The sequence below is a fragment of the Natator depressus genome, chromosome 18, assembly GCF_965152275.1.
Source record: "Natator depressus isolate rNatDep1 chromosome 18, rNatDep2.hap1, whole genome shotgun sequence".
In the NCBI taxonomy this organism is placed as follows: domain Eukaryota; kingdom Metazoa; phylum Chordata; order Testudines; family Cheloniidae; genus Natator; species Natator depressus.
The window spans coordinates 16,196,308-16,221,893 of NC_134251.1; the positions used below are offsets into that span (position 1 = coordinate 16,196,308).

Below are 25,586 nucleotides of genomic sequence, written 5' to 3' on the forward strand. Positions count from 1 at the left end.
TCCTTCTACAGCGTACAGCCCATGTGCATTCTACTGCAGGCTACAACATGTCACCCAGGTTTCCTTTGACTTTGACAGCCAAAACGCGGGTAGTCACGGTTCCAGCAGACAGGCCCAGCCACTTTCCGAGCAGCCCAGCGAGGTTTGTAGAATGCAGAGACAGGTTTCCTCAGCAGTGTTTCTGTGAGACGACTGAGGTACTGAAATATTTTAGCCCCTCCCCCGTGCTCTCTTTGGGGTGGGAGAAGTATATCTAGGGGCCGGATCCTCAGTTGGTATAAAAGTCAACATAGCTCAGCTGAAAGCAACGGATCTCAGCTGAGGATCTTGTCCCATACGCGAGAGGGTTACAAAGTCAATCCCTACAGAGCTAACCGCACTGAAGAGCGCATGGCAGACAGCTGACAATGGCTGGCGTATATGCACCCTTACAGTTATTGCTGGGTCCAGATGAACCTATCTGCTTGGATTTTCCCCACTAAAATAACCCTAGAACAATTTTTTTTTTTTTAAATACTTATTGGCTGCGGGCAATCCTGCAGACACTGGCTGCCTACCAGTCCCTTGACTACTAGCCCCACAGACTGTAGTAACAAATTTCACTGAGCTTACTCTCTCAGTGGTGAATGCTATCCTTGTCGATTCCTATCGGACATACCTGTCAAAGCCAAGGCCCTAACACGATGTTCATGCCCTGCATTTAGGTGCTCAGAACAGTGTGTAGGGGCAATTGGACATCACTCAAGTCCAACTTAAGCCCTGTTTTGGAGACTTGAGTCACGCAGACCTTGTGTTGGCCCTGTGTGCAAGGACGAATGGTATCCCTACTTCCAGATTTCAGTATCCAAGTGCAGGCTTTGGACATCCCAGCAAGGGGCCTACGTTTGAAAACCGTGCTCCTCATTATGCAATCAAGTATTAAAATTGCAGGCAGACTCTTACGCAATCATTAGTATTCTCATCTTCTGCTGGGTAGCAATAGGAGGGTATCTGATGTCTCACTCAGATTGAATAATCAGAGAGGATAGTAAACTGACATGAGCTTGCTAGATCCTTTTTGCCTTAAAAAAAAAAAAAAAAAAAAAAAAAAGAGCCACAAAGCTGAAGGCTCATAAGAGCCCCTCTCCGGCGGCTAACAGCACGTTCCTCTGTGAATCAGCCACCCCTGAGACTTATAAACTTGTAGCCAAGCACAGCAACATCCTCATAAAATGGCCTAACAACCAACACAGTTCTGGCATCTACACCGCCAAGCTAATCCCCAGCTGGGCAGGAAGGTATCTTGCATGGTAAGCCTCGGGGAAGATTGCTCAAGTCACAGGTTCTGTATCATTGCCAAGCCGACCACAATCCGACTGCAGAGCTGGGTACTGCGCCGAGCAAACCAGCTATGCAATGAGGGTCTTTTTCAGCGCAGCCCTGAGAGCAAGTCACCTGTGTGCAGGATGGAAGGCATCGAGAGGGCCGCACATAGATACAACATGCAGCAGATTGTAATTAAGAACTACAATTAGCCAGCTGCAAAAGGGCCTTTGTAGCACACTGATTAAGAGAAACGCAGAAAAGAAGAAAGAATGTAAGGGGTGTGGACTGAGGGATAGGGACTCGGGAGATCTGGGGTCTATTTCCACCTCTGACACTGATCTGCTCTATATCTCTGGGAAAGCCACTTCACCCTCAGTCTCTTTCCCTTCCTACCCTTTGCCTGTCTCGTCTATTAAGACTGTAAGCTATTTCGGGCAGGGACCATCTCTTACTCTGTGTACGTAGGTGTATGCATTGTGCTTAGTACAATGGGGCCCAAATCTTGTCTGATGCCACCAGGCACGACCATAGTACAAATAAATAATACATTTGAAAGAAAAATGATCTTCTAGATCAATGGATATCAAAGCAGGCTTAAAACTGACCCTTCCAAAAATCAGACAGACAGACTTACTCAGCAGAACTCTGCCTATTGTTAGTCATGTACCATGGACAAAAGGATGCACTCAATTCTTTTGTTATACCACCACATTTATCCCTCTCCTATGAATTATATGAGATTTCCTCCAGAGCTCTACATGCAAATTCACCCTGATACTTTCTTTAGAGGGTGGGACATAAAGTCTTAAAAAATTCCTTGAACATTTTTGAAGTTCTAGTGCAGCAAAAATAAGTTTAATTTCCTTTCCCCCGCCGCCCCCCCCCAGACTTGTGGACCTCAAAACATTCCAAAATAAATGGGGTGGAGGGGTGGAGAGAACGGATCTGCAGATCACAGGGCTTTGAGGCAAAGGTACAATACTGAAATCCTTGCAAAACAGAAAAACACCCCCCAAAATGCAGAAACATCAATCCGCGGCAACTGAAAACATAACCAGTATGCATTTGTGCAGTTTGCAGTCTCAGGCAAAAGAGAGACCCTCATAAATTCCATTAAGTCTTGCCACTGACAACCTGGAGGCTGCTGGGAAGAAGAACTACAGGCAAAGCTTAGAGCAGAAGGGTAACATTCTCAATAATGGGCATTTAGATGCATCATAAGCAGCCGGATTTTTACAGCGCAGAACGCTATGGGAGACCCTCGGTGCCCTGAACTTTTGAAAATCAGGCCACGAATCTACACGCCCAACTCCAGCCCCTGGTTTTTGAAAATCGTGGCCTAACTGAAGAAACATGCCCACTCAATTCTACTTACTTAGTCTGGGCCCAATTCTACAAAGATAATGCACGTAGGTAACGATATTCAAGCAAGTACTCCCACTGGTATCCGTGGGACCACTCATATTGGTAAAGCTAGTCACACGTGAATATGCATGATCGCGCCCTTGCAAAGGCATAAATTCTTTAAAGGCAGAGTTTGAGTCAATACCTCAAATTAGAGAGCATTGGGGAGTGGGGGGAAGAGACAAACTCCTGCACTGTCACATACTCGGATTTTGTTTGTAGGCACGAGGCCAGTACTTTCCAGCTGTACTCACATCCCAGCTAAAGCTAGATCCCAGCCACCGCGCACCACACGTACACAGACCAACCTACCCAGGACACCACTCTTCCATTGAAGCACGGTAGCTTTGCATTGTCATCCGAGATCTCCTCCTTCACCACCCTGAAAAATAAAACCATCAAGAGCTTGTATCAACATCAGATCCAGGTGGGCAGCGTTTAACAGGTTCTAATCCATGACATCAAGACAGTTCTTTGCTCTGATCATCCCAACGTAGCACGGAGACCATAAACTATAAGTAATGCTCCAATCCTTTAGAGGGCATAATTGTACTCCTTTGCTTTTTGTTCTCTCCCCTAAACTATCTAGTCCTATAGAGGGAATGCTGCTGGTTCGGATGCATTTCCTGTTCTATTACTCTGCTGCGTGCCATACATTTCATCCAGAAGAGGGTTATTCATCTTCTGGACAAAAAATGCTGGCCAGGTCAATGAATGGCTCTGGTGGGCAAGCTGTCAACTCCCCTCTGGCTGTGGAGTCCAGGATGTTCAGAGGTGAAGTCTCAGTAAAGGTTATTTCAGCTGGGGACTTTTGATCTTAATGATTGTTGAATCTGGGAGAAAGGCCACCATGAGCATCAAGATGTGACAGCCACTGGCTATAAATGCATCTCAGTAGTTTGCAAAGGGCTAGACACACATTTTAGTTGTAGTTGGGTTTTTGAGAATCAGAAGCACCAAGCAGGATCCGGTAGAAAGAGTGAGATTCAAAGCCCACTGAAGTCTTTTCACTGACTTCAAAGTGCTTTGGATCAAGCTCACAGAGAGGACACCAGACTCATTTCACATAGGCCACCAAGCACATAACAGTGCATCTCCTTCCAGTTACTACTTACACTGAGGGTGACCAGATGTCCCGATTTTATAGGGACAGGCCCAATATTTGGGGCTTTTTTTAAAAAAAATATGGGCTCCTATTACCCCCACCCCCGTCTCAATTTTTCACACTTGCTATCTGGTCACCCTACTTACATTATAACCTAGAAGTGAAAGCTACTGCAGTATCAAATCTCCACACATCGCCTGTACTATCCCCTTGCTGCATCCTGAAGCTGTTCCTGCAATAAGATGGCTACTCTGCACATAGCAATTGAAGACAAAGTTATGAACACTGACAATTCGTTTTTTTCACCTTTATTGATCTGCCCAAGTTATATACAAAAAAAGGAATGTGTATGAAAAAGACACAGTAGACAGACAACGGAGAGAGACATATCCAGGTCTCCGGAAGGACTTCAGATGGGAACTCTGTGCAGGCAGAAGCTGCAGAATCAGGCCCAGAGGTGGTGGGATCCTAATGATTTTAACATCAGTAAGTCTCCAGCACCAAGCCCCCTTCTAGAGGGTAGGGAAAAGAGTGCAGAGGGAAAGAACAGTAAGGAAGCAGGTGGAGGTAGGGTGTGGGGGGGTACAGCTGTTACAGCTAATGATAAAGGAAAGCAATGCACCACATGTTGGGTCACATTTCTCTCCTTTTACAACCCAGCCTTAAAATCATCCGAAAAACAGCAGGTGGAGAGTTATCAGCAGTGACTGTCCATCTGCCAGAGAGAACGCCAATCACTTTCTCCACTCTGAAGTCTCACTCCTGCCTTGCCACTAGGACTTACAGTCCAGTACAGCCTCTAGGCGCGAACCCAGGTCAGGGCTCCATTGCGCTAGGTGCTGCTGGCACACAGAGAGCACACTGAACGCTTCACAATTTGGATGGACAAGCCAGAGGAAGTTCTTAAATCCCAGTCTGTGAAATGGGGATAATAGACTAATCGTAAGGGACTCCTCTGAGGTAACACAGGTAAGTCTCAAGCAGAGCTGGGCTTTGATCTCAGACCTTCTGCAGCACCGCAGTCCAGCCCCTTTACCCCAAGGCCATCCCTTCCCTTTAATTCAAGCACCCTTCACTCCACTCTTGGATCATCATTTTTCTCTTGCCGCTAATAAAGTGCTGGCTTTCCCCCTGCTCCTCCACCCCCCAATTTCGGAAGTGTTCAAAAAGCTGCGGCCTGCCCCAAGGGGGATATGGATGAGTGCCAAGGTGCAGCTGTAGCTTGGGAGTTCTTTTCCCTTGCAGAAGTGTGATGCCAAAGCTGTGTGATCTTCGGAAGGAGACAAATGAGGAGTTATTGTTAATCAGCTGGATGCAGCTCCGAAAATGCCAGGGAGCAGAACGGAGCATTGCCCCATCTCTCAGGCTGCTGCCGACAGCAGCCGGAACCACAGAGGCTGTGCAGTAGGAGAGATATTACCCTTCAGCTCCTCATTCTGCTAGCAGCACGGGCTGGCACAAGAACAAAGGCAAGATCCCAGATCTGAAGGGGGTCAAGATTTCATTTATTTTTGGAGGTCCAATTCAAGCATCTCAACTCCCAAAGGAGGAGCAGCACTGCCGTACACCATGCCAGCTACGCATGTCTGCTAGCAAGAGATTAAGCGTGTCAATTTTGTTTTCCGCGGGGCAGCCCCTAGTTTGCTTTCTTAAAGACACCCCACCCTCAATTAAAAAACCCACCTCCCCAAAAGCTTCCTTTTAGAGGAGCAACCCAGTTCGCTTTCACAGAATGTTTATTTCCATGTCGTTTGATTGTTGCTTTATAGCTGTGTAGTAAAACAGCAGCAAACCTTGGACAGTTAATCAAAAAAGGTGACTTGACTCATCTATTTGTCTTCCCAGAGCCTCCGACATCCATCCTCCCACCTAGCGATCCACTCCACAGAAGGCACGCTTTGCTAGTGTGAAGGCAGGCTCAAAACAGCTGCCAGGCTCATGCCTGCTTGAATGAACGCCTCTTCCGTCTGGGGACCAAATGCCTTGACCCTGCAATCTCTCCCTCCCTCTCTCCTTCAGCCTGTCTAAGCTCCGGCTGCCCAGCTCCACTTCCTCTCCTGAACGCAGTCAGGATCTCCCCACTTTCTTGCACCTTTATCCCGGCTTTGTCCTACCTCGGCTGACCCTCATCGCCACTCCGCCCCAGTAATGTTCAGTCTCCCCACCCTCTCTGGCTTGCTCCCCGCTCCATTTCTGCTCCATGGTTGGCTACCAAGGAAAGGACTATTGTGTCTGAAGAAAGGATTTGAATGAACAGAAGGAGATGGGACAATGTTATACCAGGGCAGAGGATCCCTGGCACCCAAACCCAGGTGGTTTCAATGTACCAGTGGAGAGAGGGGTTGTGCCAGGGCTAAGGGAACTGGAGCAAGGCCCAACAGATCCATTGCTACACAGATTCACCTCATAGAGAGGATGCGGTAGGGCTGCTGTTCCTCCTCCATCCCCCACATGCACCCTTGCAGTACACGACCCAGCTATTTGGACGAGGCTCCTGGTCCCTATTCATCATTGGTTCCCGGCCAATGGGAGCTGCCGGGGCAGCGCTTGGGGCGGGGACAGTGTGCAGAGCCCCCTAGCTGCCCCTATGCATAAGAGCTGGAGGGGGAACATGCTGCTGCTTCCGGAAGCCGCGCTGAGTGGGGCAAGACCCTGACCCCGCTCCCTGGGTGGAGCGCCGGAGTGGGGCAAGCCCCAGACCCCACTCCCTGGCGGGAGCTCAAGGGCCAGATTTAAGAACATCTAGAGAGCCAGATGCAGCCCCCGGGCCATAGTTTGCCCACCCCTGCTCTAACCCCATGCAGGGGCATTGGTACACATGCTGACAAGAGAAAAATCACCCACCAGGATCAGTACCATTACTACTCACTCCTGAATTCTCCTTAGAGGTCTCCCCATTCGAGTACTGACCACACACACAGATCCCCGTAACACAGCCTCCATCCATGTATACAGCTCCCATTGATGCAGCATGAGCAGTGTGCACAGATGGAGGACACTGGACTGCCATCAAACGCATTCACAATTAAAAGGGCGGCAACCGTTCCAAACGGTGTCACACTGGAAATGAATATCAACAGCCATGCCAAAAGGCTTCCTGACATCAGAATCCGGATTCTGAACTCTCCTCCCCTGAGGGTAGCAAAGTAAAGGTCACAGTCCTCCCGATTTGCTCCAGCTTCAGAAAGCAGAGTCAGGACCAAAGATTTTTAAACCTGCTCTCAAAACGGTCCTCAATTATTCACTCAACTCTGTGTAACCTCCAGCTTTTACCACTGGAGTGTTTAACTTTTAAGGCGTTTGCTTGCTTGTTCTAGCGTTCCAACGCCCCAGAAGCACAGGGCAGTGGGAGAAGATTGCTCACAATCTTCGGGCAACCCACTGAATTTATTTATTTATAAAGACGTAAATACAGACCAGACATTCAAGTGACACTTCTAGGAAGAAAACAAACATGCACTCCCAAGCTGGGCTCAGTTCCAGGAGTTCCTTTCCAAGAGCTTCGTTCCACATTTTTACCCCTTACATTTTGCATCCGAGGCTTTTCGCCCCTTGAATTCCGAGTTGAAACAAGCCCTCAGATTCAAAGCAAAAAACTCAGCCAGAAATGAGGTTTGGGGTCAAAATCATGTCAAATCATCACATTCTTCATGCCTTCTGCCCAGAGCCAACAGACTGCCCAGGTTAACTCAGGAAGCATGTGCCCAATCCTCACCGAGGAAGGATGGCCTTGTGGTGAAGGGGACTCAAGAAATCTGGGTTCAATTCCCAACTCTGCCACAGACTGTGAGGCTGCATGCAAGTCATGCTCCCTCGCTCTCAGAGTCTGTAAATGGGTAACAACATTCCCTTTACGTGTTTAAGTCAAGCCCTTTGGGGTAGGCACAGGAATGCCAAAGTGCCCGTAATCAATGCACTCTCCCCCTTGGCAGAGAAGAGATTGATCTGGGTTCACAGGCAACGAGGTCTATATTGAGGCTGCTGCACACTGATGGTGGTTCTCCCTAGCTCCCACACTAAATAAAATAGCTTGTACTGCTGAATAGCACTGCACACAGCCTCCCTAAATCCTGGCCTGGACTCCACAGTGATGGAAGAGACTGTTGACTACACTACAGTCAATACCTCTGGAGTCATCCAGATGACTACTGCAGTATCTAAATCAGCTAGTGGTTCCATACTACTGGGAGTAATTAGCAATTGCCTTGAAGCTGTGTGTTCGCAACAAATCCTCAGCGAGCCGGCTTCTAGCTCTACTAAACAGTTACAGATGTCATCTTTCAACAGGGTACATTCAACTAGGTTTTTATGACTGTTGCTTTAGGCTAGAGAGAGTTCTCACTTAAACAAGATTAAGATTAAGGAAGTGTAAACTCTGAAATCTCATCACCTTTCCCACCACTCTCCAATCCCAGTCTCAAAAACTGCAATCTATCAGAAACCGCTCTCAACCATGGAGGCAAAGCAGGCAGGGGTCCCTGAAAAGGCCAGCAGAAGAGAAGTTTTAAAGAAGAATGAATTGTTTGGGGGGGGGGGGGGGGCAGTTGAGCAGAGTGGATAAAAATTGATCATTTTTTTTTCAGATTTTTATTTTAAATTGAATACTTTAAAAAAAATAAGCCTATTTAAAATTAAATTTGAAATTATGACAACCTGTATCAAGGCCCAAATTTACTATAACCTATACAAATATTTTAAATTAAATTTCAAAAGTAACTTCCAAGCAGTACATGTTTGCTGCCAAAGTTTTAAAGAAAATCAGACTACTGCACAGGTGGAAGTCACTGGCTAAGTACCTGGAACCAGAGTTTGTTGAAGTGCTACACCAGCTTTTGGCAACAGTAGCCTCTTCTGCAGATGCAAAGAGAATATTTTCTTTTTGTCAGTTTATTCATCTAGTTCAGTTCAATGACTATTCAGTCACAGTTCAGAAACTGATTGGGAACTGAAAAAGCAGGAAAGCTTGTTTTCCTCATCCAAGCTACGAATAAAAACTAGGTATTGAGGATGAGATCTACTAATTCTAAAATCTTGAAAGACATGGTGTCCAAAAACAATTCGTTCAATTCACTAACTACTGATCATACTTCCTTTGTTTAATAAGTTCATTTGAAATACAAAAACATGTTTTGACAAGCTTACTTTATTCTCTTATTTATCCAGCACATTCAAGGGAGTTTTATTTAAAAAACATTTTAAAGTTCTGTTCTTGTGCATTTTTAATTGAATTCCTATCCAAATGCAGCTTGACACTAATCTAGAGTAAAAAAACAAATCTAGTAAATAAGAAATGAGTCATTCACGATTTTCTACCATAATAAAAAAAAGTAAATATTAAGAATCTGATAAATGCACGTTAAACTATATAATTCCTTACATAAATGTGTGGAGATATAATGTATCCTCCTAGTTAGGAAAAAGTACCAAATTTAGTGTAGAAGGCTCTATTTAGTTGTAAATCAACTTGTTTTAATAATTACCAACCAATGAGAATCAATGTTTTTATAGTTTAAAATAGTTTCTATAGTCTAAAAATTACAAATGCAAAACAAGATTAAAATCATTTAAACTGCTTACTGATTTGAATTGTGATTAAAATTGGTGATTTAAATCAATCCACTCTGTTTTTAATATACTGAGATCTTGCACCATGAGTGCTTAAGTTTTGAAAGGGCTTAAATGTTTTGGTGAATCGGAGCCTGAATGTTTAGAGTTTTCAGTCCGAAAATGCAATAAAAATGCATCACGGAACTTCCGGATTAATTTGGCGCAATGATTTCACTTCAGATTTGCTCAAATTCCAAGACAAGAGATCATATCATAGTTACCAGCCTTATACTCTCATTCAGTCCTGAATCAGAGCCAGGCTGGGTTCTTCCTGGCTCATGCATCACTAGTAATAATGATTCTGCAGGCCCAGTTCTTCCCTGCGTTACAACAACTCTGCAACGTCACGGTCGTCAATAGGATCAAAGAGATGAAATCCGGGGCAGAATTAGTTAGCAGGAAACCGCGATTTAAATAACTGGATTTAAATCTTGTTTTGCATTTGTAATTTTTTTTGTCACCTTGAAGCCTAGTAAATTTCAATACACTGTGGTTATAAGACCACATTTTCCATTATTTATGTTTTTCTCTCCCCAGTTGCTGTGTTAAAGACCCACGTGAACCATGGGGAGATGGACTATACTGTGCTGTCAGATGAACAAAATCAACAAAGGGGGGAAAATATTTTCTCTCTCTAATCTCTGTTAGAAAGATCTTAGTAATGATACTACTACCTTCCTTTGCATCCAACAACTGGAAGTTGAAGCTAGACAAATTTCGATTGGAAATAAGGTGTAAATTTTTAATGGTGACAGTAATTAACCATTGGAATAATTTACCCAGGGTCATTGTAGATTCTTCAATTGCGATTATAAAATCAAGATGGGATGTTTTTCTAAAAGCTCTGCTCTAGGAATTATTTTGGGGAAGTTCTCCGGCCAGTGCTATGCAGGAGGTCAGATGAGTGATCACAATGGTCTGTTCTGGCCTTCGAATCTACGAATCCGTAGATTTCAAAGCCCTTTGTGCAAAAAAAAAAAAAAAAAGTATCCATTTCTCCTTTTTTTACATGGTTTCTTCAGTGCTGGTAGGCAACACATTTACAGTCAGAAGCGCACTCTTAAGCAGGCTGGGTCCCCTCACATTACTAGAATGGACATTTTAAAATTCCAACTGAGAGTTTATTTCTGTGTTTGCACTTTCCATTGTCCAAAGCAGAGAACGGATTCTTCGATTTCACTTTGCTTTTGGTTATGGTCAGCGTCCTACAAACAAGCATCAAACTGCAATTTTGGGATTGCAAACACTTGTGCTGGGGGAGAGGTATTGGCTACAGAAATGCTTCCAAGGGAAAGTCAAGAGAGAGTCATGGAAATTTCTATTACTCAGTTTTTGTTTAAAATAAAACCCTACAATTTGGGCCAAGTTTTGATCTGACAGTATCCATTTAATGTGGAAAAGAATAGGAACCCATTGTGGATCTGATGGCAAGTTTGGGCATAGGCAGACCCTACAGCTGGCACAGAGCCCCCGGGACCTCCACCCAAATTCAGCAAAGCATTTAAGCAAATGCTTCCCTTATGCACGTGGCTTCAGTCCCATTCAATCGGATTTAAGCACATGCTTCAGTGTATTGCTGAATCCTCACTGAGGCTCTTCATAGATCCAGCTGCAGGATCAGGACTTAAGATGCTGCAATAATTTTACACTGGCGGCTACGTCTTAAACTAGAATGGCAATTTTTGGTAAGGAAGTGTCATTTACTGGGAATTCTACCCCAATCCTGCACATCCTTATGCACAAGTTTACTCTACTCATGTGAGCAGAGCCAGAGAAGTCAGCAAGGCTACTCACACAAGTAAATTTAATCCTGTTCGGGTTTACAGTTCTATGGCTCAAGTGTTTGACCTTTTGGGGCCACCCACTAAGCTCAGGGGTGTGGTAAGGGTCACGTGTTGGGAAGTGGCGGGTTATGTTGTTCATCAATTCCCCTCCCCCCCCAATTGCTACATTTTCCAAAGGCTTCATGGCTATCAGGGTCTTTTTAAAGACCACCGGAATACGTGATTTCCCTGCTACTCAGCACAGAACGCTTCAGCCGTACGCTTGCTGGAAAACAGATACATCAAAGCTACCACTTCCAAAACAATGCACTTTTGCACAGGCTCTGCTGGGAAAGGGCTGCCAGCTCTGCTACAGCTTGAGCCATCGAATACGGCCCCAGGCTATGAGGCAGGAGCATGGCAGCCTGTAATTCCCGGCTTGCTCTGGGTAGCAGCACACAGTGCCAAGAATATCAAATGCTGCAGCCACCGCTAATTCCGTAAATCATTCTTTGTGCGGAAGAGGCAGGTCTCGGTTCCCAGGAGGCGGTGGCAGTGGGCCGAGGGAGGGAAGGAGAATGAAGCACCTGGGTTCATTCATTCAGTTTGGGGACCTCTTTGAAAGCACAGATCAGTCAAAGGCCCCTTACGTGGCTACACAAGGGCGGAGGTGCAGGGCTCACGAGAAGGACGCATGTCAGCATCTGGGGAGCACTAGAGGCTGCTCTCGCTAACACGCAACAGCGGCTCAGCATCTTGGGACTTGCAGGATCAGGCCCTGAGCGACAGGCTCGCTTCCTAAGCCCGGTTGAGGCCGGCACAGCGAGGAGCAGCAGAGAGGCCGGGCAGCTTCTCGTCTGCCAAAGGACTCCTGCCAAGCAGCGGGGGCAGGACTCCTTAAGTCAGACTGCGGGTGTGGGGGGGCAGCTGCACAATGGGGGGAAAAAAAGAGTAGGATGCTCCCCCCTCCCCCTTCAGCCTGCCCTATGATAATGGCAGCCATCAAGCCAGGGCCACTTGGCAGCTGGAAAAGTAGGTCCTCAGTCCTGACTCTGGAATGGGTATTTGCCACCTAAGCCACACCCTGCAGCTGGACAGAAGTCAGGTAGGTGCAGTGCTTATTACTGCTAAGAGCAAGCATTTGCCGGACTGCGATCCTGCTATCCCTCTTTATTCCAGGTCTTCTATGTGCCCCTCGAGGCGGAAACTCTCCGCCAGGGACCGTCCATCAGTGTGTGTATTGCGCAGTCATCACTGAACAAACAATGATCAGTAATAAAACGAGCGGGTTCCTGGAACCTGGGCTGCAGGTGTCCTGAGTACAACTGTCTCCTGGAGGTGGCCTGAGCGTGTCCCAGCAGCGCATCCAACTCTTCCGGTGCAGGGGCAGGGCACCCCTCAGGAAGAGTGAGCCGGAGAGAGAAGCTCGTGCCAGTATTTTAGATTCACAATAATTTTGCCTTGTCCTGATACTTGTCAGCAGAGGTGAACGGCTGCACGGGGCAGGAGAGCCAGGCTCCGTGTCCGGCTCCACCACAGATTTCAGATTCTACTTTCCACTGGCCGTGGTAGGGCTTCGAGCAGCCCCCCACCTCTGGCTCTGGGGGGGCAGGTGCATTGACTCAGGTTCCACCGGGACTGGGCAGAGACCGCTGCTGAGCCCCGACTGAATTCAAGCTGCCTCCCCTTGACAGCAATGACGGGAGCACCGCCCGCACTCACCCAGGGGCTAATGCATCCTTAGCCACAGGTGACCACAGGCCTTGCACAGGGTGACTCAACCCTTCCCACGTGGGACCTTGGGCAAATCTCTTCCCAGCCACCCGACTTCACAGGCCTCAGCCATTAAATGCTTGAAGATCCTCAGAGAGAAGGGCAAAGCAACAGGGTAATTTGTCCTAAATTCAAAGCCAATTTGTCTCAGAGTCAGTAAGATGACAGAACTGGAGACAAGCTCATTGAAGCGCGGCTTTTAGCAACAGAAGTTCAAGCCGCAGCTTCTCACGGGTGCCCACTTTGATTCCACTTATGAAGCAGCGGGTTCCACCCCTCCCAAAGCAGCTGTTTAAATTAGCAGCACAGTCTGCTAATCTGTGACATGTAAACCAGCCCGGAAGTTATTTATATTAACCCACTAGATGTTTTGGCAGCCCTTGAGTCTACATCTCAGCCCAAGCAGCTTTGAAGCCTCCTAACTGTGCTGTAATCTGCTTCGATCTATACGTTAACATGGAACTAGGGGCCAGATTCTCAGCTGTGGAAACAGAAGTTGCTCCATGGAAGTCAGGCATTCCACTGAAGTCAACTGAGCTCTACTGATTTACATCAGCCAAGGATCGGCCATTACACCTTTAAATCTGCCCCCAAAGTTTCCCCAGATTACCTGGTACATCGGTCTTGTTGGACCAATCTGCAAGGATTAAGACCCCAAGTAGAATATAAACCCTGCAAGACAGCAAGGCTGCCGTGAGAGTCCCTGGCGGGGAACAGCACCAACAGATAAGAAATTGTGTCATCATTGCGGGGATCCACTCTAAAATACAAAGAGCGTGTCAGTCCCTGTAAGGACAGAACGTATTTCAGAGTGCACACAGCAAACCAGGAGCAAACCGTCACTGCAGCCAACCTTCCCGAGTCTCTTTAAAAAAAGTCTCACCCCACTGATCACATGATGGGTTGGGAGTACTTGGAACGGAATTCAACACAGCTGCTCTAAAAATAGGTCCCTTTCAAAGCTGATTAACATTTCTGTTGGAATTCTTAATGAGAATTAAGACTATATTTTCGATAGCTGGGGCCTCCACACAAAAATATGTTTAACCATTCCTCCGTGGGGAAAAAAAAAACGAAAAAACCCTCACAAAAATCATGCCACCCACGAAATTAGCTGATGGGGTCTGGCTGGGACACAGTGTTTATTCTGGAAATAGACTAGAAGGGATGGAATCTTTTTACCAAGCAGGATAAACACCATGCTGCAGTGCAGCATCAGAAGGACCCTGCTCAACACAAAAGATGCACAGCCTTTTGTGATGCTGGAAAAACCTTAGATCTCAGCTGCACCCTGCTGAGTTACTGAGCAGGAAACTGGGTTGAGCGGCAGAAGCTTGCGGAGGCAGATCCGCGGTGCCTCTCTGTAAAAAGCTCATGCAAATGACTCCCTAGCCTAGGGATCTTTCCGCTCAATGCAGTAGAGCCAGAAGGGCACCTATGCACCATTTTTGAGCAGTTAAAGAACTACTATACTTTGCATTTCCATACAGGCTCCTGTATGAACCAACACTTGCATAAACCCATCATGAACACACATTGGCACACAAAACTCAATTACTATACAATTAACACACCGCAACAGCAGAAAGTTGGTACTAAAATCCTTTTCCTACCGCTTCCAAAGCGGAGGCCTCTACCACTGGACCTTAAGGCGAGCTCCCTCAGCTGACAAATAGTAGGTCTGTTATCCTCTTCGTGGGGTCAGCCACTAGAGGCCATCACCACCCAGGCATAAAGCACATTAAAAACTTGCCCCTTGACTTCGTGTTTCCCAGCCTGGGGTTAATGAAGAGACCATCCTGAGAACATCTCTGATTAGACCCATTCTTAGAGGTCCTATAAAAAATTCAAGGACAGAACTTATGCATTGGGCATTCAGGGAAGCTGCTTCTTTTAAGCAGAGTTTAGGACCCCATCAGAGGATCCTAACTCTGAAAAATCCACAGCCCTGAGCAACAGTTATACTGACCTTAACCCCCATGTAGACAGCGCTACATCAACAGGAGAACTTCCCCTGTCAATATATTAATCCATCCTCCTGAGAGGCGGTAGCTATGATTACAGGAGAAGTTCTCCCATCGACACAGTGCTGCCTACACAGGAGGTGAAGGTCGTTAGAACTAAGATGCTCAGGGCTGTGGATTTTTCACACCCCTGAGCGATGTGGTTATACAGACATAGGTCTGTAGCCTAGATCAGCCTACCCACCGAAGACCATTAGCATCCACAAAAAGAGGGGACGCTTTCTCCAAACCCAGAGAAACTCGTCCCTTTCAGGTTTTATACAACTTGCTTCGGAGGATCGCTAACAAGGCACGGTCAGGGAGCAGAACCCCCAAGTACTGCCTCCCAATTTCCTGCATTAAGGAGGCAGCGTGGCTACTAACGGCTCATGTTATCGCAAGAGATGGCTGAGGATCCGCGCAGGGTGCACATGAATGACCAAGATGACAGTGGATCATTTTGATCACTTCAGGGGCTTGTTAAAAATATATATGTATTTAAATCAAAACAGAAACTCTGAACGGAGTGACTCTAATTAAAGGCACATAACGGGGAGTTAACCTAAGCATTTCAATGTGTAAAAGTCAGACCACTCTTCGGGGAAGAGCAAACATTGCTCCTAGCTGGGTCACAGAGTATAAAGGAGCCTAGGAGGAGAAACTGATGGGAAAACCTATAATGGGAGCAGTAAGGTTACTTAGGGGACAGGGGGTATGTCTATATGGCAACCGGAAGTATGACTGCTGCGCAGGCAGGCACACTCACGCATAGCTAAAAACCAAGAGTGGAAATGCAGAAGCATGAACTTCGGCACAAGCTAACTTACCTAGGGTCCCCAGCTGGCTAGTACAGCCTGAACTGAAGGCCAACCCGCCACTTCTTCACTGCGGTGTTTGGCCATGCTAGCTAGATTAAAGCGACCCATGCTGCAATCAGACCTCCAATTGCCATGCAGACACACCCAATGACAAGGCAACATCCCAAGGCTTGTAGCAACCTCGCCCGGGTCTGGGATTTCATGCAAGTGCTCTGGAGAGGAGTGGTCCAGAGGAGAGGACAGGAGGTCTAGGTGCATCTGACACAGACTTGCTGTGTGACATTGAGCATGTCGCTGCCCTCTTTCTGCCCGTTTCCCCAGCTGCAAAATGGGAATAATGCTACAGACCTTTCTTTGAGATCAGTGGAGGAGAAACACGATCACAGTTAAGTGTTATCGACCAGCGATAAAGGACAATCCAGAGCTCCGTTAAACATGGTCCCCGCCACATGAAACTTAAGAGTACATTTGCAGCTGGGGTAGGGAGGAAGGCAATCCAGTCTGGCACCTTTCACCAGCACTAAAAACCATTACAGATAACCCCACTGGTTGTTACTGAGCACAATGGTCTGACATGGTGACTCACACTAAACAGTTCCACGTGTTTCAAACCAGCTGTGTTGGGCTCCCAACCCAGATTTGTCTCATCCTTTAATTCCAATGTAGCCCAGCCCAGCCCAGCCCCTCTCCTGCTAGCCCTCTGCCCCTTGCCAGGTTTTCCAATCACCACTGGAAGGCAATTTCTAACACACAGTGCAACGTTGCTACTCCGGCTAAAACTTGTACTGCATTTTATGTGAATACAGTCCCCTCATGCATGTTTTAAAACATTTAATTGGGGACAATTCTCTCCAGCTACCACAGTGAGCGGCTCCCCTGTCTGTTGCTTCATAGATGCTAGAGGTGGGAAAGACTGACTGGAGCATCTAGTTCATCCACTGCACATTTCTTCCCTAAAGAACAGGGTAACTTCTCAGTCCTGCAAGTCAAGCGTTTTCTAGACAATAACTCTAAAAGCACAGGGGAGCAAACTGATCTCTGGCTGAAACGTCTATTGAAACAAATTAAGTTGTCTCCGTTGTGACTTTAGCACGGATGATTATTTTTTCTCCAAGATTGGGACTTTCCTAGGTCATTAAATACTAATACTAAGCACAGAGGGAGTTTTATCTGCAGATCTCAAAGCACTTTGCCAAGGTGGAGAAGTACCATTATCCAGGGCTGCTGAAACAATTTGTATCGTGGGGGTGCCGAGAGTCATTGAACCAAAACTGTAAACCCTCTATGTAATGGAAACCACTTCAAGCCAGGAGGCGTGGCAGCACCCCCAGCACTCCTCATTCCAGCACTTATGCCATTATCCACATGTCATCGCTCAGGAACTTGAAGCACAGAATGCAACACACTCAAGATCATGCCATCAGTCAAACAACGGCACACATGGTTAAAATGCAGCTATCCTGTTCCCAGGTGAGTGGCTTAGTCACTAGACCAGGCTACCTCCCAAAATATTTCTGACACATTTTAGGTTTGTATTTCACACACACACAGTTTTACAAAACCTAACACGAACAGAAAGATTGATTGATTGATTTTTTAAAAACGGGTCAGGTAAACCATGTTCTTGTTTAAACAAACAATCCCCTGCCACACAGGAAACCTAAACCCCTTAGCATCTTGCAAGGGTCTGAGACTCACATTGCAACCGTAATTAGAAGACACAAAGGGACACGGAGCGCTCCAGTTTCACTGAGTGCAAACCAGAATAAAGCCAGCAGACTGCACAAACGGAGCAAAGGAAATGCCATTTCAAAAAACCTCTTTCCGTCGTAATAATCTAGGGTGGTTTTCGTAGCACAAGGAAGGAACCGACACATGGGGATTTCATTCGGACATCATTTCAAAATGGAAAAAACCTCATCCGAGAGGCATCAGGCGCTTCCGCTGGGGGTGCGAGTCACAGAGTGCCCGGCGGAGCGAAGGGCAAGCACTGCTGCATTAGCAGAGAGGGATAGAACAGTGAACAAAAGGAACGACACCATTACTGAATATTGCACTTGCTAGCCCTGGTCCGGAGTACTGCCTGCTGGGCCCAGTCAGGAGACAGCCACAGGTGGGCCACAGATTCAGCACAGGGCAACAAGGGTGACAGCAGATTGCCTGGGTCTGCGTTAGATGGAGCACTGCTTATTTTCATTGGGAGACAGAAGGCGTCAAGGTGTCTTGGTGCAAGCAATGCAGATTATGTTATTCACACCATGCCCTTCGCTCCACCCTAGTTTCTCTGCTGACTGCTTCTTGCGTCTCCCTAGCCCACTCCTAACTCCATGCCACCCCTCAGGCCTGGCTCGGCTTTCCATTTTGGTTGCCAAGCTTCTCCCTGGCCTCCTTCAAAACCACTTATGAAGAAATCCACCTGTTTCGAGATGCATCCGGCAATGCAGACCTCACACTGCTCTGCCTTTGCGCTGCACAATGGTATAGCGCTGTATTGGACCCTTGAGACTGAAGCTTCTCTGGGGCAGGGACCCTGTTATTTCCTGGGCACCGTTCACATATCATACAGCATGACGCTCACACGGGGCACTAAGAAACGATACAAAATAAAGAAGTGGTGTGTGGATCTTGATTAAGTTTAGGCTGCAGCTCAAGATTTGCTGTGGAGGCTGAATACAGACAAGGGGACAAGCTCTGTTCTGAGGATGCTGAAAGCCAAATCAATACACAAGGTCAGATTTCAACCCAACCTGGCGGAAGTCTCTCAAAAGTTGATCTTGCGAGAGCTGGACTTCTGAAATCCTGGACTACAGCTGAGCCACCTTGCCAAGAACAGCCCACTTCCACTTCGAGAGCCAAAACTGGAGAGGAACCTAATCCAGAAATTCTAACACAACCCTGTCCTACCCACCCCAACACACAAACACACACACTTTAAACTGGATTACTGGCGTGTGTCAAGTTAAGCCCATGTATAAGTCTTTGCAAAACTGGGCCTAAGTGAGGTCAGGAGACAATAGTATTTGGGGTCAGAATATAACAGAAAAGGTTAGACAAGGACATGCGTGTGACAGGACAGGAAGCGAAACATAACTGGATGGTGAAATCGACAAGCTTGTATAAAGATGCCAAACTTTCCTCTCGTCTGTCTCCTGCTAGCCGGTGTTAGGACTCTGCATCAGTCCGCTGAGTAAATGTTGCTGACCCACTGTGGCAGAAGCAGTCACCTGGAATAAAGAGATGGGTGTAGCCCTCTGGCCAGAGGGAGCTAGGGAGGTCCTCCAGAGAACCCAAGGAAGAGCCAGGCTTGGAGAGGAGGCTTATGCTCTTTATTATTAATAGAGTTACCCATAAAGCACAGCCGAAGGATGCATGTGAACTGACCTACAGAGTCACTGAATCTAAGGCCAGAAAAGACCACGAGATCATCTGACGTCCTGTATATCACTGGCCACCAACACCAGCACACTAAGCCCAACAACCAGAATGAGACCAAAGTATCACAGCCCACAGGACATGACTATTTTGTGCCACAGGCAGAGAATAGGAGGGAACAAGGTGCATCAGTGCACGAGGACCCGGCTAATTAAAGGAGATTTGCCAGATAATCCTGGCAAGTGACCTGCACCCAAATACTGCAGAAGAGGGGGAAAAAACCCCACGGTCATTGCCAATCTCACTCGGGGGGAAATGCCTTCCCAACCCTACATACAGTGATCAGCTAGACCCTGAGCATATGAACAAGAACCAGCCAGCCAAGCATCAGAGAGAAAATGGGCTCGGTGCCACCTGACAGCCCTGGCCCACTCTGCCCAGTATACCATCTCCAGCCATGGCCATCCCTGATGCTTCAGAGAAAGGAGATTTAAAAAGCCTCCCAGAATACATTGGGGTAAAAACAGCTCCCTTCCTGACCCCCTGCTGGTGGCCAGCTGAAACCCTGATGCATGAGCATTAGGAACATAAAAAACTGGAAGTCCCAAGGCCGTTGAACCCTGCCCCTGTTGTCTCAAGCAACACCATCATACATCCACACTCAAATTTGTCCATCTCTCTCTCAAAACTAAATTAAGTTGTTTGCTCACCCACTCCCCGCAACTCCTACTGAGAGGTGGTTCCAGAACCTCATTCCTTGGATGGTTAGAAACCTTCTAATTTGGCTCATGGCCAGTTTACGTCCATTTGTTCTAGTGTTAACATTGTTCTTTAACCTTAAGTAGCTCTTCACATTCCCTGGTGTTTATCCCCCCCAATGTATTTATAGAAAGCAAATCATATCCCCTTCTCAGACTTCTTTTCGTGATACTCAACTAGTCAAGCTCTTCCAGCCTCCTCTCATAAGACACCCTCCATTCCCCTGATCATCCTAGTAGCTCTTCACTGCATCTGTTCCAGATTATATTCATCCTTCTTGAACATGGGTGATCAGAACTGTACACGGGATTCCAAATGAGGTTTTACCAATGCCTTGTACAAAAGCATTAATACTTCTCTCTCTCTACTGGAAATAGCTCACCTAATACATCCTAGAATCACATTTGCCCTTTTCACAGCTACATGACATTGGTGATTCATAGTCCACCTGTATTGACTAAAACCACCATGTCTCCCTCCTCCTCTGCACTTCCAACTGATCAGCCCCCACTTTGGAACAGAAATTCATATTGTTAGTCCCTAAGTGCATGACCTTGCACTTTGCGCTATTGAATTGCATCTTATTTCTGTCACTCCAGTTTTCAATGTCACCTAGATCTTCCTGTATAATATTCTGATCCTCCTCTATATTGACAATGCCTCCCATCTTTGTATCATCACGTTTCGTTAGCACACTCCTACATTTTGTGCCATCATCATTAATAAAAATATTGAGTAAGACTGGTCCCAAGACTGATCCTTGAGGAGCTCCACCAGTAACCTCAACTTCAGTCCGATAATTCACTTTTCAGCACAACCCTCGACTTCTTCCCATCTTACAATGCTTGCAGTGATCCCCATCTTCCCTAATTTAACTAATGATTTCCCACGTGGTACCGTGTCAAATGCTTTACTGAAGTCTAAATAAATTAAATCTAAAGCACTTCCCTTATCTTAAAAAAAAATCAGTTCTTTTCTGAAAGAAGGATCTCAGGTTAGTCTGTTGTGGTCTCACTTTGGTAAACCCATGCTGCATTACATCTCCTTTGCCATTTACCTCTAAATTTAGTTGTTCGGAGAGGTAAATGGTGACTTTGTGCTTAAAGAAGTATATTGGTCTCAAAAGGTCTGGGTTCAGTTCCCAGTTATGCCAGACTCCCTGCGTGACCCTGGCCAGCTCATCTGTACCTCAATAGCACCACCTATGAGCTGGGGATAAACCATTCTCTCCCCCATTCTTCTTCTGTCTTGTCTACTTAGATTGTGACCTCTTTGGGGCAGGCACAATCTCTTACTCGGTGTCTGTACAGAGCCTAACCCCATAGGATACGGATCTTGGTTGGCGCGATCATAATAAATATGGCCAAAACAAACAAAATACTTCTGAAGCAGAAGATCTCAAAATAGAGGGCAATATCTCAACCCATGATGCTGGTGGCATCTGCTGCTATGCACTGGGGAATTTTAAAGATGGTTTTAATAATTTAAGCAAACAGTCTCTTTAAAGAAGATTTAAAAAAACAAAAAGAAGCCCTACCTTCCCCTCCAAAATACGCAACCTAAAGATATATACATAAATTAAACAAAAAATGTTATCAATGACACCGATGGTAAAAATGCAACATAACTCAGGGCGGGATCTGAAATATACATGTTCTCCATTTTCACAAAATGCCTTTTTTTTTTAAATTAAAAGAGGAAAAAAGGGACCCCAGTCTCCTTGAGCCAATTGTTTTGGCAGATCATAAATAAAAGAAGATTTACTGCAGCATCTTTTAAGCCTCATCAAACATGACTGCATAATTTATCTTTCACTACTCGCTCAACACCAGAAAGGCTGATCTGAAGGCGCCTGATAAAAATGAAAAGGGGTACAAAACATGTCAACAACCACTGCCTGGATAGCTATTGAAGTTGTTCACACCAAATGTGTGCAATGACTGCCTTGCCCGCAAGTGTAAGCCCAAAAGAAAACCACAACTTGCAAACTTTCCAAGCACGGCATTTAAAAAAAAACAAAAAAAACAAAAAAAACAAAAAAAACCCTTTTAAACAATCCACCATTTCTCAAATTTCACCCTTCAGTTACAGTGCTGGTGTTGATTTGGTATTTCTGTGCTGTGTGTCATTTATTCTAGATACAGCTCCTGCTACAACGCAGGTTGCAATGTTGGCTGGAAGAGCAAATATTCCCCTTGCCCTGAGAGCCTGTAAAGAGACCTGACCTTTGCTCTGCCATGAGGAAAAGCCCAGCACTCTTGTTATGGACTCCTGACATCATTATAGGATTACTGAGATCAGGGCCCCATTGTGCTAGGCAACGTATACCCATACTGGGAGTGACAGTCCCTGCTCTGTATAGCGTACAGTCTACAGAAGACACAACAAAGGGTGTGAGGGGAAGCAGAGATAGGGAGAAGTGAAGTGACTTGCTCAAGTTCATTCAGGGAGTCTATGCAAGCAGAGACAAGAACACTTCTCTGCCGAGCACTGGGTCTTGGGGCCTATCCACTGCGACTTACACTAGCTCCCAAAGATTCAGCTGCAAGAGCTTCTGTGATGAGCTGCAGGTTTCAGAAAATTCTCTGCAGCAATGTCCCACTGGCCAATGGGCAGGTCACCCTCTGCCACCTCAGTGGCTCTGCTGGGAGGCAGAACAGTCCATCGACGAGGATGTAGATGACTTCTATCCCCAGCTCTGACACTGACCTACAGAGACACGGAGGCCAAGTCACTTCACCTCTGTCCCCAGCCATGAGGAGGCACAATGCTGCTTACCCACCTTCACAAAGCACTTTGAAATCCATGGATGAAAAGCATCCGTTAAGAACCAAAGTGCCATGTTATTACTGTAAAGCCAAGCGAACCCACAACAGCACATGGCAGAGGCAGGAGTAGAACCCAGGAGCCCTGATCTAACTAGTGCTCTCTGCAGGGCTTTGGAGTAGAACTGGGAAACTGTTCACAGCAAACAGTACACTTAATTAATTTAACGCCGGTGCTTATTGGACAAGTGAACAGACAGCAAAGGCTGTCTGCAGAACGCTTGCATTCAAAAGGTGATTAATGGTTTATATGAACATACTTCTGCCTATAAGCTGATTGTTAACCATTAGCAACTACTCAAAGTGATAGCTGCAATTTATATCCTTATTTAGGCTTGTAACTGGTCCAGATAAATCATATCCTCTCTTCTTCTGCTCTGACAGGATGTTTTCAAAATGGCAGCTGAAGATCTCTATTCTACGGTGTATCTACACTGCAGTGAAAACTCCATCTGCGGGACCTGGATTTGCGGCTTCCAAGCCTGCGCTTCAGTGTCCACCCTGCATTGTAATCTGGGCTTACAACTGCTGCAGCCAAGTCTCTCAGCAGTGCTAACGCATCCATACTGCGCTACGCAGACCGTCTCATTTAGGTCTTTGGTGTGAGCTGTGTTCACACTGGGAATGACAGTGCTTGGACCCAAAGCCACAGTGGGACTCAGACTGTGACCCTCCTCCACCCACCCCCAGCAGGATTCTAGGACCCCTGTCCTGAGTGCTTGCTGACCCAAGTCAGACTAATGCTTGTGTGTGAATGGAAGGGGCCCTTGGGCTCAAACCTAAATCAGAGCCTGGGCTTAGTGTACAATGTAGACACACCCTTAACGTGGATTCTAAAGTGAATTTGAAACACTCTCTCATGACCATTCTTGTGAACAAAAGCTTGCAAATCGCAAACGAACGGGATGGTGAACAACAGTCAAGTGAATTCAGTAGAATTTATTTTATAAACACACATTTGTGTGGGGGGAGCCAGTTTTTTCCCCTTGCACTCAATTTTACAAATTGGGATGGAATACGGCATGCACTTTGCCTGGGAGAATTCTTCTGCAAAACAAATTGACGGAAAGAACTTAAGGTTTTTACAGCTGGTGTGAAATAAAATCTGAATTGGAACTGCTACCTGAAGAGTAACAAGTCTAATCTAATGTATCCCATCTGGGTGCCTCTGGGGACCTTCCATCACTGTAGGATCAAGTGCCTCCCAATCATGAATGAATTTATTCTCCTAGCCCCTACAGGGTAAGGAAGTATTATCCCCATTGCACAGACAGGGAAGTCCACAGTGGCAAAGCGACTTGCCCAAAGTGGCAGAATCAAGAACTGAATCCAGAGCTGGAGTCCCACTCCAGGGCTTTGACCACATTCTAGATTAACAAATCCTCATTCAAAAATGGAATACGTTTGCCTAGGAAAGGACCGAGAAGGAAACTGCAAAGGGAGACTACAGCGGACAGCAAGCTGGTGGTTGAAATGCCAGTCTGAAATGGCTGGTTCCGATTCGGTTTTCCCCCAGGGTGCAATTATCTTCAAAAACACCAGAGCAGCACACTCTCCAAATAGCACTTACAGCCAACAGCCACACGAAGTCAAGGCAGAAAAGCAGCCAGTTAAAAATCTAAGCCGCTGTAGGCTGAACCCATGTCTTGACCTTGGTATACAAAGTGCCGTGTACTAATTCACCAAGCTGCTGCTGCTGCTGCTGCTGCTGCTAATACACACTTGAAGTTTCGTTCTCCCAGCCGAGCCCCAGTGGAGAACAAAGGGCACAGTTCAGATGCTTTCCCTAATCAAAAGTGGCTCCAGATCTCATCAGCAAGTGGCAAAGAAACCTGCCCAACTCCCAGAGGGGCTGGCCAAGTCACCTGACATGTTGCCGCCACCTCATAAAGATTTATCTGGTGTGTAGAGCAACTGCTTATTCAAATGGCATCCCCTCCCCCTAGCGCAAGGCACCCATAGCAGTCAGCACCATCAGTGGGGGGTGTCATCCTATTACCGATTACTGAGAAAAGAATGGAAACACTCCATCAGGGACCCTAGACTTTACAGAATTCACATGGTCGCCAGGGGCGATGCCATACAGAATTCTTAAGCAGCCCCTCCACCATGGTCTTGTGCATCGAAAAGCCCCGCTTGACAACCATCACCACTGGGGACTGAACTCAGGGACTCCGTAGCCAAAGCACACACCTCTGTGGGTCAAGACAAGATTAAGTCCCCTAGCTGGTAGCTCCAGCAGACTCATGTCCCCTGTGATTCAGAGGAGGAGAGGATGCGGACTCCCACCGCATACAGCAGCATCTCACTCAGCACTGCAGACCCGTTCTTCAGCGGCAGAGCTGAGCGCGGTGCGTGGAGACAGCAGGGTGAATCACCGGGCCTGCAGCGCAGTGCCAAGAGCTGGCATGGTTACCAGGCCCGCCGTTCACACGCAAACGCGACGTGTAAAAACCAGCGAGCTGACAAGCGGGGTGGGGAGCAGCAAACTCAGACTTAAGGGGCAAAGCGTGGGTGTGTTCACAACACATGCACTGTGGAATTGGTCTGGTGGTTGGAACAGGGGTCTGGAGTCAGGACTCCTTGGTCTCTTCGCGGGTCTGGCGCTCAGTGAGTGACCTTTAATCAGTCATTTCTTCAGTGCTGCAGCCTTTCCAATACTACAAACTAACTTAAGATACAACTCACCCTTTTGCCAAAGACCCAGGGCAAGCTCCCAGCTCCATGTAAGTCAGATTTAGCGACGCATAGGCGCTGGGATGAATTTAATCTTTCAAGTCTGGGCTCTGTGTAAGCTCGAAAGCTTGTCTCTCTCACCAAACAAAAATTGACCAATACAAAATATTACCTCA

The 25,586-nt window shown here is 46.6% G+C and overlaps 1 protein-coding gene across 4 annotated transcripts in view; it reads right to left on the reverse strand.

Annotated features, from left to right (window-relative positions):
• DVL1 (dishevelled segment polarity protein 1) overlaps positions 1-25,586 on the reverse strand; it is a 171,354-nt gene that overhangs the window by 92,394 nt on the left and 53,374 nt on the right. For all 4 annotated transcript variants that reach the window (XM_074975382.1, XM_074975381.1, XM_074975385.1 and 1 more), the window contains exon 2: positions 3,022-3,091. In XM_074975382.1, the coding sequence (XP_074831483.1) occupies positions 3,022-3,091 (70 nt within the window). The remainder of the gene's footprint in view (positions 1-3,021; positions 3,092-25,586) is intronic.